Below are 22,511 nucleotides of genomic sequence, written 5' to 3' on the forward strand. Positions count from 1 at the left end.
TAGTTCCAGTGAAGGAAAATCTTTATGCCAAAGCATACAATGAAATTCTAGACTATTCTGAGCTTCCAACTTTGTGGCAAAAGTTTGGGGAAGGCTCTTTCCTGTTTCAGCATGACATAAAAAATTGTTTGTCAAGAACAGTGTGGAAGAACTTGACTGGCCTGCACAGAGCACTGATCTCAACTCCATCAAAAACCTTTGGGATGAATTGGAACACCGACTGTGAGCCAGGCCTAATAGCCCAACATCATTGCCCGATCTCACTCATGCTCGTGACTGAATGGAAGCAAGTCCCCGCAGCAATGTTCCAACATCTAGTGGAAAGTCTGTTAACGCAGCAAGGGGGGGCCAATTCCATATTAATGCCGATGATTTTGGAATGAGATGTTCGACGAGCAGGTGTCCACATACTCTTGGTCATGTAGTGTAGTTCTCTGTATACAGTCCTTACTTCAGGGCCCGTATTCATAAAGCATCTCAGTTGGCGTGCTGATCTTGGATCAGATCCCCACTCTTATTGATTATGATTTAAAGTGACAAAACTGATCATAGATCAGTACTACTTTGAGACTATAATATAATAAGAGTGTAGCCCAGGGATAGGCCACCCTGTCCCTGGAGTGCCGCAGGTACTGCAGGATTTTGTTCCAAATAGGCACCACACCAAACCAACTGATCAGTTTAGTGATTGCCTAAATTCTAATCACCAGAGGCCTCATTTATAAATATTGAGTAGAAATTATTTTAAAATACTACTTCCAAACGGAATTTAGAATGGTCGTATGCATAGTAATAGTCTGATTTATCAAACAATCCTCCCAACGTCATACGCACACCGGTAGGAATGAACTGTAACTCAGTAAAATCAAATTAAATTGTTACATTTATACTTTTGTTCAGTAACACATTTATAAAAATGCTGTACCATGAAATTAAAATTGCAAGGCTTAAATATAGGTGCTGGTTTCAGAGATTGCTAGCCAGCAGCAGACCACCCTGCATCCCACTGCTGGCTTGCTTCTGAAGCTAAGCAGGATTGGTCCCTGGATGGGAGATGAGATGCTGCTGGAAGTGGTGTTGGTTGGGCCAGTAGGAGGCACTCTTTCCTCCAGTCTAAAAAAAATACCCCTGTGTCGGGTGCTGTCGTTCCGATGGGATGTTAAATGTCTGTCCTAACTCTCTGTGGTCACTACAGATCACATGGCACTTATTGTAGGGGTGTTAACCCTGGTGTCCTGTCTAAATTCCCAAGCTGTCACTCATACCATAATCCACAGTTTATAATTGACTCATTCATCCCCCTCTCCCCAGGTTGTTGCTGTAAATGAAAATGTGTTCTCAGTCAACAGACTTGTTAAGAGGTGTGACCAGCAAAAACAAGAACATAGTTACAAAAGAGAGGACAATTAAGTATACTTGAAATGAGTAGGAAACACTGGTCAAAAAGACATCTGTCCTCAACAGTTTCCTCATGTATGTGTATAGGCCATCATTACTGCTCTACTGAATGAGTTGTGCGTTCCAGCAAAATCAGCACTTGGTTATGCGAGGTTGTTCTCTCTTTTCCAAGTTTACAAATTAAACTCTGGGCAGTGAGAGAATAAGCTCATGGAAGCAATTGAACATGTTCAATTCACTCACAAACATCATCTGAAAGTTTCAGTAGACTATTTTAAACCCAAGAACATGTTTTAGAACCGTAATCTCAGTAGGAAACATGATTGCCATTGCTAGCTAGCTAGATAGCTATCTAAATTGGTTGCCTAGCAACAAACATTTTAGTCTGATTTGTAAGAACATGGATTTTTGAGGACATACAATCTTAAGAGACTGTTGAGGAATTGCACATATGAACTTTTTTTCTTTTCTTAATAAGCAGCTTCTTACATTTTTGTGTAAGAAGTGTTTTGTGAATCTGGGCCCAGGGTTGCCTACCCCTGGTCGAGCCTATATAAACACAAGCCAAGACATTATCCATTGCTGTCAGGCAACTCAACAGGTTGCAATGCTGCCATCTAGTGGTTAGCTTTGTCAGAATGGGAGTGTCCCTGACTACTTAAACAGAACTGAAAATCAGCAGCTGAAACCATTTATTTTTTACTAGGCAAGTCAGTTAAGAACAAATTTTATTGACAATGATGGCCTACACTGGACGAAACTATTGTATGATAATAAAACAGGAAGAAAGAGGTGGTGATAGACGTGTAAAAGACAGAAAGGGAAAGGGGTAAGAACAGAGAAGACAGCATATGATTAATGAATCACTGTGCTACCCTAATATTCTCCCAGTTCATCACAATTACATAATAGTGTCTCCAGTGGTGTCTCCTAACCAGCCTTGGGCTCCCAGTCGGCCTGAAGGCTATCCTAAGAATGAGTGAGGTGGTGATTTTAGTTATGTTATTTTACCAGGTAAGTTGACTGAGAACACGTTCTCATTTTCAGCAATGACCTGGGGAATAGTTACAGAGGAGAGGAGGGGGATTAACGAGCCAATTGTAAACAGGGGATGATTAGGTGACTGTGATGGTTTGAGGGCCAGATTGGGAATTTAGCCAGGACACCGGGGTTAACACCCCTACTCTTACAATAAGTGCCATGGGATCTTTAATGACCTGAGAGGTAGGACACCCGTTTAACGTCCCATCCGAAAGATGGCACCCTGGGGCATTGGGATATTTTTTAGACCAGAGGAAAGTGTGCCTCCTACTGGCTCTCCAACACCACTTCCAGCAGCATCTGTTCTCCCATCCAGGAACTGACCAGGACCAACGCTGTTTAGTTTCAGAAGCAAGTCAGCAGTGATGACAGGACTGGGGGTTGGCATCCTCTTTCACATCAAAACATAACTGCAGATGAGACAGAGCTTGCATGTTTAAGCCTTGTGTTTTTTAAATTTATTCTTACTGTCTGTCATCATAATCATCTGTAGGTGAATTGCAAAACGGACCGTGGATCATTAATTCTGGGATGACTACATCTCTATTTCAATGTAAAGCATCTCTTTAATAATAGTTCCTGTTGACCCGACCAAGTGACCTCAACTCTGATCATGCTGTGCCTTCTGTGTAGCCAGTTCAGATGCGGGAAGGGTTCACAGACACTGCTGATATCACTTAGGTTAGATTTAGGGAGAAGGGGAGAGAGAGAGTGATGAAGTGAAGGGGAAAGACTTATTGAGAAAATAAGGTAGTTAAAGAGACAGTGTTCAACAGGAATCTGTGTGTGAGGCCTCACCTGGTGTCCACACTAAGTGGCTGCAGAGTACTTTATGCTGAAAAACATGCACATGTAACCGAAGTGAAATGGCTAGCTAGTTAGCGGTGGTGCGTGCTAATAGTGTTTCAATCGGTGACGTCACTTGCTCTGAGACCTTGAAGTAGTGTTTCCCCTTGCTCTGCAAGGGCCACGGCTTTTGTGGAGCGCTGGGTAACGATGCTTCGAGGGTGACTGTTGATGTGTGCAGAGGGTCCCTGGTTTGAGCCCAGGTTGGGGCGAGGAGAGGGACAGGAAGCTATACAGTTACACACAGACACACGAGGACAAACAATATTGCATAGTTATAGAAATAAGGAAGTGTCTTACTATTCTCCATGGATGGCTCTCTTACCTATTCTTTGAAGGTGGAAGGAGCCAGGAATACACCTGAGCCTGCTTACTGCACAACACAATCCATCAATCAGATTGATACATGAGTGTGTAGGTGGGTTATAGGGTGTCTAATTGTTCTAATTTTTTTCAATATGGGTGACTTAAAATAGCCTGTTTTTGTTTTGGCATTACACCCTTACCTAAACAGCATCCACACCTGAGAAGTAGAAGGGAGAGAAGGGAATGTAGGGAGAGAAACTGGGAATGTAATAACTGCAGTTGACGTCACTAAGTAAAAGGAAAAATACTCTTATTGTAATGTGGATGGCTCTTAAAAGAGCCTTTGGTTGTGCATAGTGTAGTCTATAGTGTTGCCAAGGAACAGCACCCTCTTCGAAGAAGTAGGAGGTGAAGATCTCCCACACACGGATTGCCTCTTGCTGCGTTGTTGGACCCATCCTTGAAACATCCTGCAGAGCAGTAGACATCTCCTCTGGCACACAGCGGCGAGCTACAGATCCCCCTCCTGGTCCTCGTGACCATTCTCATGAAGTTATGCAGGACAGCACAGTTCGCCTTCACACACCTGAATTCCTCCAGGAGGCAGTCCCAGGTGGTCCTGGTCACCCAACCTTGCAGTGTCCTACATCTTAACTGTAGGCAATCGTTTTGAAAAAAAATCTCCAGTTACAAGGTATCTGTAGAAGTATGGAAGAATGTGTCATTATTAGACTTTTACATCACCAGGTAAAGTGTGGATTACTAAAGTATAATATCCCTTCTATCAATCCAATGTTAGCATGATTTGTTATGTGCATGTGTAGCATGTGACAATAACAGGATCATATCAAGGTTAGCATCACAAATTAATACATCAATGCCACTTGAAGCTTGATGAAGAGTTGATAATTTGTATCAGCAAAACGTGCACCCCTTTGAGCCCCCAGAGCCAGGACTTTGAACCGCTGCCCTTCATTGGGACCTCTTCATCTCTAGACAGGCTTTCATAGCTCTCTTTATCTGAGGACAGAAAACCTCACAAGAAACAGACTTCATTACACTGCACTGAATATTATGTTACTATTATCTCCAGCCTTTACTATTATCTCCAGCTTCACTTCTAGGGACTGGAACTACACAAGTACCTTCCCTATCCAGAATAGCCTACTCTCTCGCGTTGAGTTGGGGCTGCTATCTTTTCACCCACCTCCATGGTTGTTAGCTAGCTTACCTACAAATGCATTTGGAGTTTGTGTTTTTACAGTGATGAATACATCAAGATAGCTAGCTGGTATGAAGTTAGGTAGCTGGTTATATTTAATTCACTATACATTATGTCAAGTTGGCTAGCTCATTTAGCAGCTTATGAGTTAGCCTGCACTGTAGCTAGCTAATAATACATTTTTTTTTTTTACATTTTCGAAATGAATTTAACGTTACTTACTTGAATAGGTTCTCCCATCCATGTGGACATTTGGAAACAGGGAAACAAAGTGTGTTCGTCACCAGAGCGTCTTAAAGAATATTACTATTGAACTATTTAGGCATTTAATAACCAGACCTTCAATACATACTTCATATGTTGAATTATTGACGCTAAATAAAAAAGGTATTATATGCTGCCAGCACGCCCACAAGCGATTCACAATGGGCGGCCGAAGAGGCACGGGGCAATTTACCGCTTGCTCGTGAACATGCCAGTCAAACTGGGCTCCATCACTGGATGTAAAAATGTGAAGCATACGCTTGAAGTTTCCTTCAAGATGCCCCACTGGCCGGAACTGAGAGATGAAACAAGATGGATTTTGGCCGACATTCTGCAAATTCTCAACTGTGAAACATTTGATTTCAATACAGTGTTATGTTCTCAAATGTAGAATATGTTATGAACAGAGTGGACTAAGTTTTGTAGACTTTGTACCCTTTTTTAAATCGCGTTGTTTTGGAGTGCAATGGCAAATTCAGTTTATGCCCACGCGCACTTCGCAGCGTAGGCGTTCCCTAATATGCAGATATCTGCTAGCACGCGCCAATAGGATCTCGCTAGCTCGTGCTTGGCGCTGTCCACCTCCTTGCTTGTTCTGCCCACTTTGACTCATAGATTCACATTGGAAATTACAGGCTGTGGTCTATCTTGGTTCAATTGTAAAAAAAAAAAAAAAAAGGTAATGTCCTCCTGAAACCGAAACTAGCAAGATGTCAGCCCCCACGAATCTTTTTATTTTTCTAATAATAACAAATCAATATATAAAGCACATGAGGGAACACAAGCATACATAGATTACAAGCAATAGACAATCGAGCTAGGGGGTACAATATCACATTAGAATTATATATAAATGTGAAGCATCCGGTTTGAGTTTCCACTCACTACCAAATTTGGTGATGAGAAGGAAGCCCAATGGCCAGCAGTGAGAGGAACTGGAGCGAGATGGGTTTTGGCCGACATTCTGCACATTTTCTCATCAATGGAACATTTGATCTCCATACAGATTTGTGCGTCCAAAACTAGAATCTTTAACAAACAGAGTGGGTTGGGTTTTGTAGACTACCCTTTGCAAAATATTCCAACAAATTGTTTGTTTAGAAGGAGTACATGGGTGAATTGAGTTATTGCACACGCACACCCACAAAGTAGGCGTTCCCTAACTGAAATGTGCAAATAACTGCTGGAACGCGCCAATGGGATATCACTAGCTCGTGCTTGGCTCTGCCCACCTTGATTGTTCTGCTCACTATGATTAATTTGCTCCCATTGTGAAAGACAGGCTCTGGTCTATCTTGGGTTAGTTAAACAAATCTTTGGCTCAATGGTCGGAAGGGGAGGCAAGATCAGGTGGGACCATTATTGCCAATGAGAGTACAGATACGCGTGTCAACAACAGGCAGAACGGTTTCCACTACTTACCACAGCCACAAACACATTAATTGGCAATATTATAAAAATTCATGAAAACCAACATTTGCTTTTGGTCTTAATTTAAGGTTAGGTTAGCTGTGTGGTTAGGGTTAAAATCACATTTTATGAAAATAAATGGTAAAACTGGGCGGAGTTCAGGACTTTGTGGCTGCGGTAACTCGCGACGACCAGGCGTAACATCGACATACGTCGTTTTTCCTCGGAGTTGGGTTGGGTTTTCACGTGTCGTACTTATAAGTACTCTTAACCTAATCATTCCAAAACGTCTATTCGAGCAAATAAGCCATTCAAGGGTGACACTGTCATTGGCCCCCATACAAAAACTCAAAAAAGTGAAAATAAAATTATCCCTGTCGCTGCCTCTCTGGTTTAAGCACCTTCATGGGGTCTATGCTCACCCCATTGCCTCCTTGCTCTGTTTTCTTTTGTGATGTATGAGTTATTTTGTAATTCGCAGGAAAGTACCATGACTCATGGTAAGTGTTTGTAATGCATCAGTCCAGTAGTCTACTTGCAAGTCGGTTTCTGCTCTCCTGCTAAATCCTAATTAGTAATGAATAAAACATGTAATTAGTAGTAGTTTATTTGTATTATTACATGTAGGCAGTTCTTGGCAGCTAAAAGCTGAATTGCAGTTCACAGCACATCTTAGGGGCCAAATGTGAAGAGGTTGACAGCCTAAAAAGGCCCTGTTAAAAAAGGCAAATGGGGTGGTTCTAGGAACATGATGGCAGGCTGAGGACTGGAGGCAGTCCTTGTGGTATCAGCTGCAATGTAGAGACTAATCAAGGGTAATGCACACCACCGCATAAATCCAGGGGATTGAGCGTCCTTGGCAGGCAAGTGAACTGGGCCTAAGTAGATAGCAAAAAGTCCTCCCCATGCTAAGCTAACAGCTGCTTCCCCTTATCACTGTAGGCACAAGTGAGACCCATCTCTCAGATCAGTGAGAGGTAAACACAACTCATCACAGCACAGTGACTGGGGTTTATATGCTCTGCTCTCCTGTTCTGGATTCTCACTGGATCAAAGCATATGACTCACAGTACTGTAAAAGACAAACTAGGGCATCAGTGTGTGTAAGTGTAACCACCCAGACAACTTTTGGATCATAAACGTTTTTAGATCAGTCTTTCATTATATGATGGAGGATTAAATAACAGGCTTGTCCCTTTAAGGCTGTGGTGTAAAGCACTTAAGTAAAAATATTTTCAAGTACTACTAAAGTATATATATTTTTTGTACAGTATCTGTACTATACTATATTTATTTTTGAAAACTTTTACTTCACTACATTCCCAAAGAAAAATGTACTTTTTACACAATACATTTTCCCTGACACCCAAAAGTACTTGTTACATTTTTACTGCTTAGCAGGACAGGAAAACGGTCCAATTTACACACTTATCAAGAGAACATCCTTGGTCATCCCTATTACCTGATCTGGCGGATTCACTAAACACAGATGCTTCGTTTGTAAATTAGGTCTGAGTGTTGGCGCATGCCCCTGGCTATCCGTAAATTTAAAACACATGAATATCGTGCCGTCTGGTTTGCTTAATATAAAGGAATTAGAAAATATTTATATTTTTACTTTTATATATAATATAATAATATATCCCATTTAGCAGACGCTTTTGTCCAAAGCGAAAATATTTATATTTTTGGCGTTGCACTTGCTCTACCGACTGAGCCACACAGGACCCGACACTTTTGACACTTAAGTACCATTGATCAATTATGTTTACTTTGGATACTGAGGTATATTTAAAACCAAATACTTTTACTCAAGTAGTATTTTACTGGGTGATTTTCAACTTTTACTTGAGTCATTTACTATTAAAGGATCTTTACTTTTTACTCAAGTATGACAATTGGGTACTTTTTCCACTACGGCTCTAAGGGCTGTCCTTCAGGTAACCACAATAAATGGATTTCAAGTTCTAGGGAATGTGCAAAATGAAAGCAAATTAAACCGTTTAATAGTACATGTAAATCAGTAATTTTACACAGGAATCTGATAGCAGGGTGTAATGGTGTCAGTTTGTGTGATGATACATCTGTTTAATAGTGTCGCACCACTAGAACAAATAAAATCATCCCTGACTAACACTGTAAAAGAACTGGCAAGGGCACTGCCTTACCACTTGCTTCACAGAGGAAGACTGGGAGACTAAAATAGCTCTGAAATGGCATTGCTATAATCATGCCACCTCTCCCTATAAATATGCCCTGTTGTTTTCACTGTTGACTCAGTGGGGTAAGCCATGGCACAGTAGTGGTTAGGAAGATTGGTGCCTGCCTGCTCAAGTGTCCCCCAGGCTTAGCTGAGGTCTCACTTAAAGGACCTGTTGAAATTGTTCCACATGTGCCCCTCATACCAGGTTTAGACCCAGAGTTCCCCATGTTGTTACCTATTTTAAGGGGGGGTTCTTATGTAAGTGTCATGCGTTCTTTTTCTGGTGGTTCTGTGTCTTATTACAGCCTCGAGTCATCTTGGGTATGCCGCTACAAGCTTGACAAATCTGTATTTGGGGAGTTTCTCCCATTCTTCTCTGCAGAGCCTCTCAAACTCTGTCGGGTTGGATGAGGAGCGTTGCTGCACAGCTATTTTCAGGTCTCTCCAGAGATATTCGATCAAGTTCAAGTCCAGGCTCTGGCCAGGCTATTTAAGGACATTCAGAGACTGATCCTGAAGCCACTCCTGCGTTGTATTGGCTGTGTGCTTAGGATCATTGTCCTGTTGGAAGGTGAATCACCACGCCAGCCTGAGGTCCTGAGCAGGTTATCAAATATCGCTCTGTTCATTGCTCCGTTCATCTTTACCTCAATCCTGACTAGTTTCCCAGTCTCTGCCACTGAAAAACATCCTCATAGCATGCTGCTGCCACCACCACGCTTCACCGTAGGGACGGTGCCAGGTTTCCTCCAGAAGTGACGATTGGAATTCAGGCCAAAGAGTTCAATCTTGGTTTCATCCGACCAGAGAATCTTGTTCCTCATGGGCTGAGTGTCATTTAAGTGCCTTTTGACAAACTCCAAGCGGGCTGGTCATGTGCCTTTTACTGAGGAGTAGCTTCTGTCTGGCCACTCTACCATAAAAGCCTGATTGGTGGAGTGTTGCAGAGATGGTTGTCCTTCTGGAGGGTTCTCCCATCTCCACAGCAGAACTCTGTAGCTCTGTCAGAGTGACCCTCGGGTTCTTGGTCACCTCCCTGACCAAGGCCCTTCTCCACCGATTGCTCAGTTTGGCCAGGCGGCCAGCTCAGGTAAGAGTCTTAGTGGTTCCAAACTTCTTCCATTTAAGAATCATGGAGGCCACGGTGTTCTTAGGGACTTTCAATGCTGCAGAAATGTTTGTGCACCTTTCCCCAGATCTGTGCCTCGACAAAATCCTGTCTCGGAGCTCTACGGACAACTCCTTCGACCTCATGGCTTGGTTTTTGCTCTGACTTGTACCGTCAACTATGGGACCTTATATAGACCGGTAAATCATGTGAATTGAATTTACTTTCCAAATCATGTGGCTCAGTCGGTGGGCATGGCGGGCCAATGTGTCTTTGGACAAAAGCGTCTGCTAATATGAATTTATACCACAGGTGGACTCCAATCAAGTTGTGGAAACATCTCAAGGATGATCAATGGAGCTTAATTTTGAGTCTCATAGCAAAGGGTCTGAATACTTATGTAAATAAGGTATCTGTTTTTTATTTGCAATACATTTGCAAAAATGTCAAACCCGCTTTTGCTTTGTCATTATGGGGTATTGTGTGTAGATTGCTGAAAAAAAATAATATTTAACACATTTTAGAATAAGGCTGTAACGTAACAAAACATGGAAAAAGTCAAGGGGTCTGAATACTTTGCCATCTTTCACGCTGGAGACTAATTTCTCACACCAGCCACTATTAATGGAAAATCCCAACAATTTACCAGATAAGTAAAGAGCTCCCATACGAGAGGTAAAGGGATTTTTATTTGCTTATGCATGGCATGTGGACCTGGCTGCTATAAGACTTTGCACTGGTCTCAGTCAAGGTGTGGCATCATCCTTCAGCCTATTTTATGGGCATTGTGCTGACTGAAACACCTGCAGGGAGACACTGGAGCGAGCCCTTATGTAGGACACCTTTTCAGTGGAGCATTATTCAGGGTTATTTTAAGACACGGCAGGTCAGAAAGGCCAGAAATTAGGAATGATACTATAATGTGAGTAGTCCAGTGAGGAAAACAGTTCTACAAAATGTGAGTTTCCATAGTCCATTAAGGTATACCATTTTATTTTTAATATTTTTAAACAACCACCATATGGAAAAATGTGACCTATTGCACGGCTATAAAACTATTTATCCACCGAAACAATACAATTGTTTCCTGCGGCCTTGTGAATGTTGACCTGCTTGAAGGTCTTACTCACATCGGCTATGGAGAGCGTGATCACACAGTCGTCCGGAACAGCTGATGCTCTCATGCATGTTCGAGGCAAGTAATACTGAGAGAGCATCAGCTGTTCCAGACTGTGTGATCACATTCTCCGTAGCCGATGTGAGTAAGGCCTTCAGGCCAACATTCACAAGGCTGCAGGGCCAGACAAATTACCAGGACGTGTACTCCGAGCATGCGCTGACCAACTGGCCAGTGTCTTTACTGACATTTTCAACCTGTCCCTGACTGAATCTGTAATACCAACATGTTTCAAGCAGACCACCATAGTCCCTGTGCCCAAGAACACTAAGTTAACCTGCATAAATGACTACCAACCCATTGCTCTCACATCTGTAGCCATGAAGAGTTTTGAAAAGCCGGTCATGGCTCACAACACCATTATCCCAGAAACCCTAGACCCACTGCAATTTGCATACCACCCCAAGAAATCCACAGATGATGCAATCTCTATTCCACTCCACACTGCCCTTTCCAACCTGGATAAAAGGAACAGCTATGTGAGAATGCTATTCATTGACGACAGCTGAACGTTCAACACCATAGTGCCCTCGAAGCTCATCACAAAGCTAAGGACCCTGGGACTAAACACCTCCCTCTGCAACTGGATCCTGGACTTCCTGATGGGCCGCCCCAGGTAGTCAGGGTAGGTAACAACACATCCGCCACACTGATCCTCAACACGAGGGCCCCTCAGGGGTGCGTGCTCAGTCCCCTCATGTACTCCTTGTTCACACATGACTGCATGACCAAGCACGACTCCAACACCATCATTAAGTTTGCTGATGACACAACAGTGGTAGGCCTGATCACCAACAACAATGAGACAGCCTATAGGGAGGTGGTCAGAGACCTGGCTGTGTGGTGCCAGGATAACAATCTTTCCCTCAACAAAGTCTATTCCCCCTCAGGAGACTGAAAAGATGTGGCATGGGTCCTCAGATCCTCAAAAAGTTATACAGCTGCAAGATCTTTAGTTTCTTGGCCATTTCTCGCATGGAATAGCCTTCATTTCTCAGAACAAGTATAGACTGACGAGTTTCAGAAGAAAGTTATTTGTTTCTGGCCATTTTGAGCCTGTAATTGAACCCATAAATGCTGGTGCTTCAGATACTCAACTAGTCTAAATAAGGCCAGTTTTATTGCTTCTTTAATAAGGACAGCAGTTTTCAGATGTGTTAACATAATTGCAAAAGGGTTTTCTAATGATCAATTAGCCTTTTAAAATTATAGACTTGGATTAGCTAACACAATGTGCCATTGGAACACAGGAGTGATGGTTGCTGATAATGGGCCTCGGTACGCCTATGTCGATATTCCATTAAAAATATGCCGTTTCCTGCTACAATAGTCATTTTCAACATTAACAATGTCTACACTGTATTTCTGATCAATTTGATGTTATTTTAGTGGACATTTTTGGGGGGCTTTTCTTTCAAAAACTAGGACATTTCAAAGTGACCCATAACTTTTGAACGGTACTGTACATGTTACCTTAACTAACCAGTGACCCTGCACATTGACTCTGTACTGGTACCCTGTATATAGCCTCGCTGTTGTTATTTTTCTGCTGGTCTTTAATTATTTGTAAACGTTATTTTTTACTTAACATATTTTTCTTAACTACATTGTTGGTTAAGGGCTTGTAAGTAAGCATTTCACTGTGTTCAGCGCATGTGACAAATACAATTTGATTTACTTCCACACTTGACAGACTACAGCTACGAACATGCGCAAATCAACCAGACATAGAAAACAACCTTGTTTCAGTTTTAAATTAGCACTTCAGAACATTCCAGAGAAGAATTAGGCTACTGTTCAGCAGAGTTGAGAAAAGTTGAAGATATCAAACATATGACAAAGAACCCCTAGTTGACACTTAACCCATGTTTTACACAAATAAGATAGACAAGTTGAACAGTGACAAAAACAATAACATAACCAACCATGGCCAGCTACAGAGGCCTACTGTGGTCATAGAGCAACACCTTACCTGCTACATGCATTACTCACCATGACTCATCAAAAGAACATCCAGTAACTGTGCAATATTTTTAACGTGCTGGGAAAAGAACATTAGGTGTGTGCAGGGAAGTCACCACAAAAGTTTAATCCTGTTGCATAGCTATCTGGGGCTGATTCATAACACTGGGGCAATGAGGACAAGTGCAATATGGGTTTATTGTCAAATCGGTTCTGTTGTAATAAAGTGCAGAATTAAAGCAAGTTCCCTGGTGGAACTGTACATTTGTATGGTTCAGTAAATATGTATTTCTAAAAATATGAAAAGCCCTTTAACCACACGAATAAAGATAATGTGCAGGGTTATTTCACAAAGCTCAGCCCCACTGTACAAGGCCTCCCCTTTTTTCAATTAGAATACAATTGGATAAATATAAAGGTTTCACGTTTGGGTTAGTCAGAGCTCTGAAGAGTTTATACGATAATTGATATGTCGTACAAAGCTCAATGTCAATTAATTTCCTGTAAACTCAAACTACATGCACGGCAATACTAGTATCCAACTAACCTGTGTCTATTGTTTTTGTGCTCAGCTCACCATAGAACAAATCAGGCTCAAAGATGAATAACATGAAGCATATGGGCTGCATACACTCTTACTCAAAACCTGCACACAATTACCTTTTACAGTTAACACATGAAACCACGCAACACTACCAATCGAACAGTATTCAGCAATTGTCACATCCCTCTTTGCTTAGTGTAACAAATTATGGAAACAAAGGAACAGGCAGTCACCACATATGATGCTAAATATTGCACAGACAAGTGCTAACACAGAACAGTCTCATATCATAGCCTGTGCATAGGAGGAATAAAGCACTTATGGTATTTGCAAACATTACCGCTTCATGGTTTTGATAGAGAAATGAGTTAATTCCATTACACTCAACTACGCCGACACAAAACCATGACAACATAACCATTGAATGAGAGCATAAAGAATGTATGATTAAAGTTAAGAGTCTATATATTGGCAACATAGTAATGGAAAAAAGTCCCAGCATTCCACCATCTTTGCATAGATAGAAAGAAACAAAGAGATGGGGGCATGGAGAAATCTCTCAATGATATCTTAATAAATAGCATGGAAAATGTAGAAATTAGTAAGCTAAAAATATTTTGCATGAGCATATTTTAAAAATCCCCATCAGTTTGCCCCAGAGCTATAAAGGGGGGCTGCACTTCCTGATTTGGCCTATTTTCTTCAGCCATGTACATTGTGTAATTGGCTGATGGTCCCTAACTAGCCCCATAGAAATATCTAATGTCAAACCAAATTGGCCATGGGAACTACTATGGTTGCGTGCAGCTCTGCTCCAAATTGATGATTACTTGGGTGCTGTCAGCTGTGGGCAGGATTGAAATAAACCCAACCCGAGAAAAAATGTTAGGGTACTCCTCATTCCATGACATACCGTTTTTCCCCCTATCATCTCGCAGACTATGACACTACAATAAATGTTTGACTCATATCGATAGGCTGTTTTCAAAACAAGAAGCAAGAAGTTGCTTTTTAATTCTTGCTTCACAGGTGGTGGGGGGGGAAGAGTTCACACAATGTTCATCATGGACTCCAATACAATCAAAAAGAGTGCACGTGGGGCAAGGAGAATGGTGGCGCACATCTTTCATAGTCATTATCTGTGGAGAAGCACAAAGGCATCCAGCTTCTCTGGGATGTTTCCTCTGTAGCAGAGGCTGTGCTTGATGATAGCCCGTGCAGCCAGACACTGCAGGGTGGTGTGGTTGATGGGCTGGATCAGGTTCTTGGCCATCTCCTTCTCGTCCAGCAGGTCGCAGGCCGTCTGCTTTAGGGAATTGGTGCTGTCAAAGTGCGTGCCGCAGGCGATCAGCAGGTTCATGATGTCTGGGTGATTGTTGGAGGCGGCCACATGCAGGGGGCTGTTGTTGTCCTCGTCGCGGCAATTGACGTCCGCCCCACACTCCAGTAGGATAGAGGTGACCTGGAGAGAGGGGAACTTACAGACAGGATAGCGGCCCACGCAGGTGGTGTTCCTGTCCACGGCCAGGTGGAGCGGGCTGTAGCCATTCTTCCCACAGGGCTGCAGCTTGAGGAACCTGTAGATGGTCTCCTTCTTGAAATGGTCTTGCTCCACGGTACAGGGGACCTTCTCCAGCAGGCAGATGAGATGCAGGATGATGGAGAGGGCCTTGCTGAGCTGAGCCGCGTCAGGCTGGGTTTGTTTCACCGCACGTTCAATCTCCAGCACGCTCTTACTGAGGATGCCCATGAGGTCGTTGAAGGAGACCGAGGTTCCCAGAAGGCCTTTAGCACGGTCCTGGAGCATGAAGGAGAATAGTTCAGCGAAGGACAGCAGGCTGCTGGCTGTCATGGGACTGAGGGGGTCCAAGTTGCTCTGCTGCATGTCAAGGGCATACTTCCAAAGGTTGATGCAGCGCTCAAAATTCCCAGAGTCAGCGTATACAGCTCCCCGGTAGCGGATGTAGTAAGAGGTGTCAGGGTGGGAGGGGCCCAGGATGCGCTCTCTAATGAGCAGGGCCTGCATCCTCATCTCATCGGGGTCTGAGATCAGGCTGTCTAGCTCCTCCCCATTACTTACTTCCCTGGCATAGTCATAGGCCATGATCAACTGCTTTGACTCAGCTTTGTTAAGAACATTTTTGCTGTCACTGTATCTCAGGTCCATGGCCCTCTTCCAGTACTTTAATGCCCCAAGAAGATCCCTCTTTTTGTCCACAAAAGTAGCACCAAGCAGTTCGAGGGCGTTTATCCTCTCCATGTGGTTTGTTTGCTGGTGTTGTGTCAGATAGTCAACAATGTTAGTGTGGCCAGTCACACTAGCAGACAGCAGTGGGGTCATTCCATAACCATCCCTCTCCATGGTGGCACCATATTTTAGCAGCATCTTCATTATCTCCAAGCTGCCAGATTCAGCACAGTCATGTAATGCTGTGTTACCTGTGAAGAAAGAAATACTAATACATGTTTTGCAAACTGGAAACCATTTTTGCAGACATTCGAGCAATAAATAAATATATATTCAAATTCATTGAAAGTAGATGTTTAAGTGAAGAGACAAAAAGGTTACATTTGCTACATTTCATAACTAAATATGTTTGTCAAATAACTTGGTAAGCAAATGTCTTCCCACATGCTTGCCTGTAACCCTTTCCCTCTAGGAGTAGACCAGTGATGGAAGCAATGTGCAAATCTATGCACCTGCCAAGGGGGTCAAATTCTCATAGATTGGGACAGATCTTGTGAGTGGGCTATTGCAAGGCTTACATTTAGAACAGGCCTGAGTGGTATCATGTCCCCTAATTGGTTTAAACACAAATTACTCCATCTTGTTATTTGACCCGATTAGATGTCCAAATGGAGGATTTACCTCAAGACTGTCTAAAAAACATGTACAGGTTTGGGAAATTGTATCAGACAAATGTGATCTGCGTTTAACAGCAAATTACTGAATGTTTCATCATTTTGGTTTTGATCTGTCATGCCATAACGGAGCAAAGCAACTGCCAGGTACTAGGCCTTATCTCGTTGCTCAGGTAGACCCAGGGATATAAAATACAGGGAAATAAACGTTTGAATGTGACCTCACCTTTAACACTTTTCCTGTTAACATCAGCGTCTTTCTCCAATAGATACTGGGCTATTTCCTTGTGTCCTTTGTAACACGAGATCATGAGGCATGTGTGGCCATGTCTGTTTGCTACTTCCAGGTCTGCCTTGTGCTCTACCAGGTATTTTACAATGTCCAGATGCCCATCGAAGCAGGCTGCTCTCAGGGGGGTGGAATTGGTGAGTGTTGTATTGTTCACAGAGGCACCGTGGCCAAGTAAAGACTGCACGACTTTCAGGTGTCCTGCTGCTGAGGCAGCCCATAGAGGGGGGGCACCTTCGATAGTCTCTCCATCAAAATTCACTGACCCCCCAACCTCAACGGGTGCGCAGCAACACTCCAAAAGATATTCCACTAAATCCAGGTGTCCGTATCTTGCAGCCATAAGCAAAGAGGTCGCACCGTTGGTTTTCTCTGCCATTAATTTGGTAACCTCGAGGCCCGTTTTGTTCTCCAAAAGTTTCTGAAGCAACCGTAGCTTGCCATCTCTGGCTGCATTGAACACCGCCGTTTGTAAATCCATGTATGCAGCTTTGTTCACGGACACAGTTGACACGAGCGTCTTAAAAGTATGTGGCAAGTGTTGAGCAGAAGCCTTTGTTTGTGGCGCTAGCTAGCCTTGAATAGGTTAGCACTCGATACTAGGGGACTAGCTAACTACGTATTGCTAAATTAGCCAAACGGGAGGCAGAAATCAGCCAGCTAGCGACTGAAAAACGTATTTGTTAACATTGGCATGCTCTGCTTTGCCCTCTTCCCTATTGAAAGTTTGCTGGCGACGGCAATATAGCTAACTTAATAAAATTGGCTGGGTAGCTAGTTACTGCACTGTTCAACCAAATAGCATGGGTTACGCAAAATCTGTTGCCAACCCGATAACTCCAAACGGGAAACGATAGTTTACTGGGCACATCCAGGTAGGTCCCGCCCTGTTTCGTTCCGTTTGTTTGTTAAACGGCAAAAAGTTTGCGTAATGAATACATCCCAGGGGTGTAATCATTAGCAAAACAGTTGAAAAACATTACGTTTTGCAACTAAAACGAGTTTCTATTGGACAAATGCAGATAGATCCCTGCCTGTTTCGTACCGTTTGCTTCCGTCTAAGAAACGTTTTGTAAAAGAATCGGCGTAATGAATACGCCCTAGCTAGGCGTGTTCAGTCTACGCTGTCCGACGTCCTTTTCAATTTCATCAAGCAGTTTTTTAGCCTTAATTCTGCATGTCATTTTCCGAAAGAACCGTGTGTAAATCGACATATATCTAGATGTTTTATCCAGTTTAAATATCAAGAAATATGGTGAGGCCAGAGAACATCCCCCCCGCTTGGTATTTAATGTACAGCTACGCTAGCTAGCCAACATTGTCCAGCAGCCGAAGTCGATTGCGATTGCCTTCTTTTTCTTCGTTGATTAGCTTGTTGTGTTGTAGATTTTTCCCGCCCCTTAAATCTATCCCAGAGGAAATAACAAGAAAAACTAGCTAGTATGGCAATTTTTCTATAATGATCTTTGAGGGGGGCAGGCAAAATTGTCGACCCACCATACTGATGAGATCATCACGTCTCCATGGGCTGATTCGATTATGCTGGGGTGTGGGACACGTGACACGTGACACGAACGGGCAAAAACGGCGAGGGAGGAGCACTATATAAATCGAAAAGTAATCTGCAACACTCTGTCATGTTGTCAAAAATTAGGCAGTGTAGTGCATCGTCCCGAAACGATAGCGCCCTGGACTTCGGGCTAGAAGGTCGAGGGTTCGAGACCAGCTCTCCCAGCCTGGTTCATTACAATATGTTTGCATTTTCAAATTACTTTTCATTGTGAAGGTATATTAACCGTTTTTATCAAAATAAATCACTATTGCCTGTGAAAACTCAGAATCCTACTCAATCCATCAAGTGCTTGGTTACGTGACATTTGTTTTGAGCAGACCTCGCCGTTTGGCTTTGAACGGGGCACCTGTGGCTCACGCCCGGAAGCAGCCCGGTTCCAAAACAAATGTTATCAACTGTAACTCACACGCCTACCCGGACAGATTAATCGAGTCCCCTCATTACCCACAGTACACTGCTGTCAATTCGAAAACAATGCGTTTTTTAAATTTCCTATTTATTGAAAAGGAAACCATCCAATCACAGAGCTGATATTTGCTTATGCGCTTGTATTCGCTTACGCAATAGCAGTTAAAGGCAAATACCCGACTCCATCATTTTAGGAGGTTGAGCAAGATGTCATTAGTTTTTGGGGTTTGTTGTGAGTAAAGTTGGCATCTGCGCATACAACTGTATTAAACGAATAATAACGTATTTGCATGTCCTAACAGGCAGATGGCGATTGCATTGCATATATTTTGTTGGCTACTACCACCTCCTGGAGGTTGAGTGAACAATGTACAGAGGATGTTTTTTTCCCTGTGATCAATTATTTGATCAACAAGCACCAAGTGTACATAGAATCAAGATTAATTTGAGAAAAAAGTTTAATGCTTTCTGCAGTTCTTGAAATCATCACGACAATGTAATCATAAAATGTTTCAGTACACATTTCTCGGTGTTGTATACAACCGCACCTTTCATGATGTTCACAAGTGTACATGGCCCACAAGCTGCGTCCTTTGTAAAGAACAAAATGAAATACTTGATCATTAGCAACCTAAGCATTGAGTGGATTTCTATGTATCAGCTATTCCTGATGATACTGATATTCTGCATCACAATATAGAGGTAATTGTCAAAATAATGGAAACACGAGTAAATTAGGGATATTGAAAGCAAGCACTTCCACACAGGTGTGGTTCTTGAGTTAATTAAGCAAATAACATCCCATCATGCTTAGTGTCATCTTAAAAAATGCTGGGCAGACCATTATTTTGCCCCATAGGATGACAATGCACCCATCCACAGGGCACTGAATGATTTGATGAGCATGAAAACCATATAACATGGCCGTCTGTCACCCAATTGAACACTTGTGGGAGATTCTGGAGCGGCATCTGAGAAAGCATTTCCACCACCAACAAAACACTGAATTATGGAATTTATCATGGAAGAATGGTGTTGCATCCATCCAATGAGGTTCCAGACACTTGTAGAATCTGTGCCAAGGTGCATTGAAGCTGTTCTAGCTTGTGGTGTCCCAATGATCTATTAAGACACTTCAAGACACTTGTCTCCTTTATATTGGCAGTTACCTGTAAATACTATTTATATGGCTCAGTTTATTCATTGATTGAATATTGAAGGTCTGACAATGGGTTTACCAGAATGTTTATTAAGCTATGCAAATAAGCAAACAATTCATTGGACTGCCAACAAGCTGATGACTGTGCAGAAACAATCATGAACAGTACGTACATGACCACATGACCACACATGCCTAATATGAAATAAATTAAATAATTTTGTGCTTACACAAGCTTCATATTTATGTTTTAAACATATAAACCAACAACAAAACACCAGTTACAATAAAAGAGATGGTTAAACTCCTAGTCAATGTCCATCCACCTAAAACACAACCTCTGCTTGCCACAAGCCTGTTGAGTGGGATCTCACATTAAAAACAAACCAATTGTTTACAACAGAGTACTTTTGATTTGTTTGACATCACAACTTGAATCTAACAACCAAGTTTGAATTGTCATTGCTAAGGAAGTGAGAACTGTGCACAAATTAAATTATGCAACTACGATTTAATGTATCAAGGTGTCAAATTAGAACTGCAAGACGGGCTACCAGTTTGTTCACATGATTCTGGTAAACAGTGTTGTAAAAAACAATGACAATATGCACCCGCATGATAAATACGTTGTTGCATTTCCAACATTATTTGCTAGATTTTATTTAGATAATCCAGTTGGTTTTTAAAAGTAACTTCAAAGCCTGAACGTACCTTAAAAATTCTAATTCTATGAATGGCATCTATAAAAAAAACATTCTGCCGTGAACTGTTGTTGGTGGCGTTGGATCTGAAGTCCCTTGTGGAGGTGACCGGGATGAGATGCTGTGGGATGTTAGGATCCAACACGCGTGGTGGTGGTCTTCCTGTCAGAAAAGAAGCTTCTCAGCAAGACCACCTGGCTGATGCTGACTACCAGCAAAATTAAGGCCTCCCCAATGGACCAGAAAGCCACTCTTGTGTTAAGGTCCTCGGCACGGCTGCGTCCCTGAGCCTCCCGCAGACGGAAATGTGTCTGATAGTCAATGACCGATTTCAGGGCCTCATGAATAGACACGCAGGCAGACTCCATCTGAAACAGGTATTTACAGACTTAAAAAAGACATACAAGATCCCTGTATGGTTTGACATGCAAGCACTGCAAATAACCAGAAATCTATGCCTATACACAGTTCTTTCCATTAGGTTTTTGCCAAATGGGGTAAACTGAAATCCAATAGCATTTAATTGTTGCAGAGAATTAACAGATTGTTTTGATTGAACTGCCATATTGAAAATTGCACAGAAAAACACCTCTCAGCAATAGTCATCAACAACAGATCTACCTGGGTTAAAGCAGTGACCCTGTTCTCATTGGGGAAAAGTGGGGGATCCTCTCCAACTTGGAAATCGAAGTAGACGGTCTTATGCGTGAAGGTGGAAAACTCATTGCTGAAGCAGAACTTATATGTTCCGTTCTTGGCAGCAGTGAATGTAAAGCTGTCATACTGCTTCTTCATTTCTTTGTAAAGAACAGTACCATCTGCATCCTCTAGACGACAGTCAACATCGTAATGCCCGCCAGTGACAACCTGGAGAGAAAATATTTTGTTTAAAATACAGCCAAGCAATTTAGCTATAGTTATTCCCATAACTCCATGTCATAATGTGGGTGCCTCAATCAACTTACCTGGAACTCAAGTGTGCACTTGGTACCAATTGTAATATCTTCATAGAAACACTGTTTTGCGTTATCTGGAAGCTCAAATGTAAGCTCGGAGCCAAACGTCCAACCACAGAGCAGGTAGGCCCAAAGAACCTGCACCAACACTCTGATGGTACCATGATAGCTGTACATCTTGGCTGGTGGAAGAGTGGTAATCTGATATTGCTGTGAACCTGCAAACCAATACTATTTCTAGATAACATCAAACAAATACCTAAATAAGAAAAACGTATACATTGACATGTGAACTAATAACATATGACTGAAATGGAATGGTCTACAAACCAAACCCGGAATTCACAATTGACTAACGTTAGCTTGATACGCTAATTTAGCTCTAGCTAGCTGACACGGCCGATTCACATGCAATCAGTTTTTATTAGAATTTGAGTTGTCAAGATGAACTAGGTTTACAATGAACATTACAATAAATGATTGTACACACATTTTAAGTCATCGCTGAATAGCATGCTATTTTAGTTCAATATTGTGGTTAATTCAAGCTACTCACTTTAAATCCCTCATCCGGATGAAAGTAGCTACGAGGAGACGTAGCATCAACGAATCACCTCATTGGCTAACATGAAATGGCCACGCCTCCGTTCTTCTACCATTGGTCAGAATGATCGGAGGAAGCGCTCTATCAGGAGGTGCGTTCAGTTCACTTGAACGTTTGCTACCGTGCGAAACGGTTTGTACTGTACGACACATTTCCCCCAATACGTTATTGAACAGGTTTGACGTACGTTTGCTGGGTGTGGCTTGAAGCAATGAGTGACATTTAAAGGGCAGTTGCCACGCTGACAGCGTTGCCCAATCCCTCCCGGTTTTGCAACTGGTCGTTCGTTACAGCACCGTTTCAGTTCAATAAAAAGTCCCAGAACGTGAACAATTAAGGAATGCAGCCAGGGTCATGGCTAGAAGTTTTTGTCAAATTAATGTCAAATTTTTTTTGCCCTTAAACTAACCCTAACCCCTTTCCTAACCTTAACACAATTCTCCTCACCTGCTGGGGAAGTTCTCCTAACCTGCTATGA

The 22,511-nt window shown here is 42.4% G+C and overlaps 2 protein-coding genes across 4 annotated transcripts; both read right to left on the reverse strand.

The window, feature by feature from the left end:
* Positions 1-13,825: 13,825 nt before the first annotated feature.
* On the reverse strand, positions 13,826-18,154 carry LOC135514418 (protein fem-1 homolog C-like). The gene is made up of 2 exons (XM_064937896.1): positions 16,570-18,154; positions 13,826-15,920 (listed from the first exon to the last, which is right to left on the reverse strand). Exons 1-2 carry the CDS (start codon positions 17,111-17,113, stop codon positions 14,617-14,619), a joined length of 1,848 nt encoding a protein of 615 aa, XP_064793968.1. The 5' UTR covers positions 17,114-18,154; the 3' UTR covers positions 13,826-14,616.
* Positions 18,155-19,841: 1,687 nt separating this feature from the next.
* LOC135514419 (transmembrane emp24 domain-containing protein 7-like) lies at positions 19,842-22,083 on the reverse strand. Of its 3 annotated transcripts, none has more exons than XM_064937897.1 (4): positions 21,986-22,083; positions 21,439-21,666; positions 21,095-21,340; positions 19,842-20,841 (listed from the first exon to the last, which is right to left on the reverse strand). In XM_064937897.1, the coding sequence occupies exons 2-4, from the start codon at positions 21,604-21,606 to the stop codon at positions 20,605-20,607; spliced, it is 651 nt and encodes a 216-aa protein (XP_064793969.1). In that variant the 5' UTR covers positions 21,607-21,666; positions 21,986-22,083; the 3' UTR covers positions 19,842-20,604. The 3 variants fall into 3 exon arrangements, with proteins under 3 accessions (XP_064793969.1, XP_064793970.1, XP_064793972.1); XM_064937898.1 differs by having other exon boundaries at positions 21,439-21,647; positions 21,986-22,064; XM_064937900.1 differs by having other exon boundaries at positions 21,439-21,611; positions 21,986-22,057.
* Between the last annotated feature and the right edge of the window lie 428 nt (positions 22,084-22,511).

Source organism: Oncorhynchus masou, chromosome 25, assembly GCF_036934945.1.
Source record: "Oncorhynchus masou masou isolate Uvic2021 chromosome 25, UVic_Omas_1.1, whole genome shotgun sequence".
In the NCBI taxonomy this organism is placed as follows: Eukaryota; Metazoa; Chordata; class Actinopteri; order Salmoniformes; family Salmonidae; genus Oncorhynchus; species Oncorhynchus masou.

Coding starts and splice junctions, on each gene's coding strand:
- LOC135514419 (XM_064937897.1), bottom strand. CDS start 21,606: ATGTACAGCTATCATGGTACCATCAGAGTGTTGGTGCAGGTTCTTTGG. Junction 21,341..21,438: donor AGTGCACACTTGAGTTCCAG/GTAAGTTGATTG, acceptor TTTTCTCTCCAG/GTTGTCACTGGCGGGCATTA. Junction 20,842..21,094: donor GGGTCACTGCTTTAACCCAG/GTAGATCTGTTG, acceptor TACCTGTTTCAG/ATGGAGTCTGCCTGCGTGTC.
- LOC135514418 (XM_064937896.1), bottom strand. CDS start 17,113: ATGGATTTACAAACGGCGGTGTTCAATGCAGCCAGAGATGGCAAGCTA. Junction 15,921..16,569: donor TAACAGGAAAAGTGTTAAAG/GTGAGGTCACAT, acceptor CTTTCTTCACAG/GTAACACAGCATTACATGAC.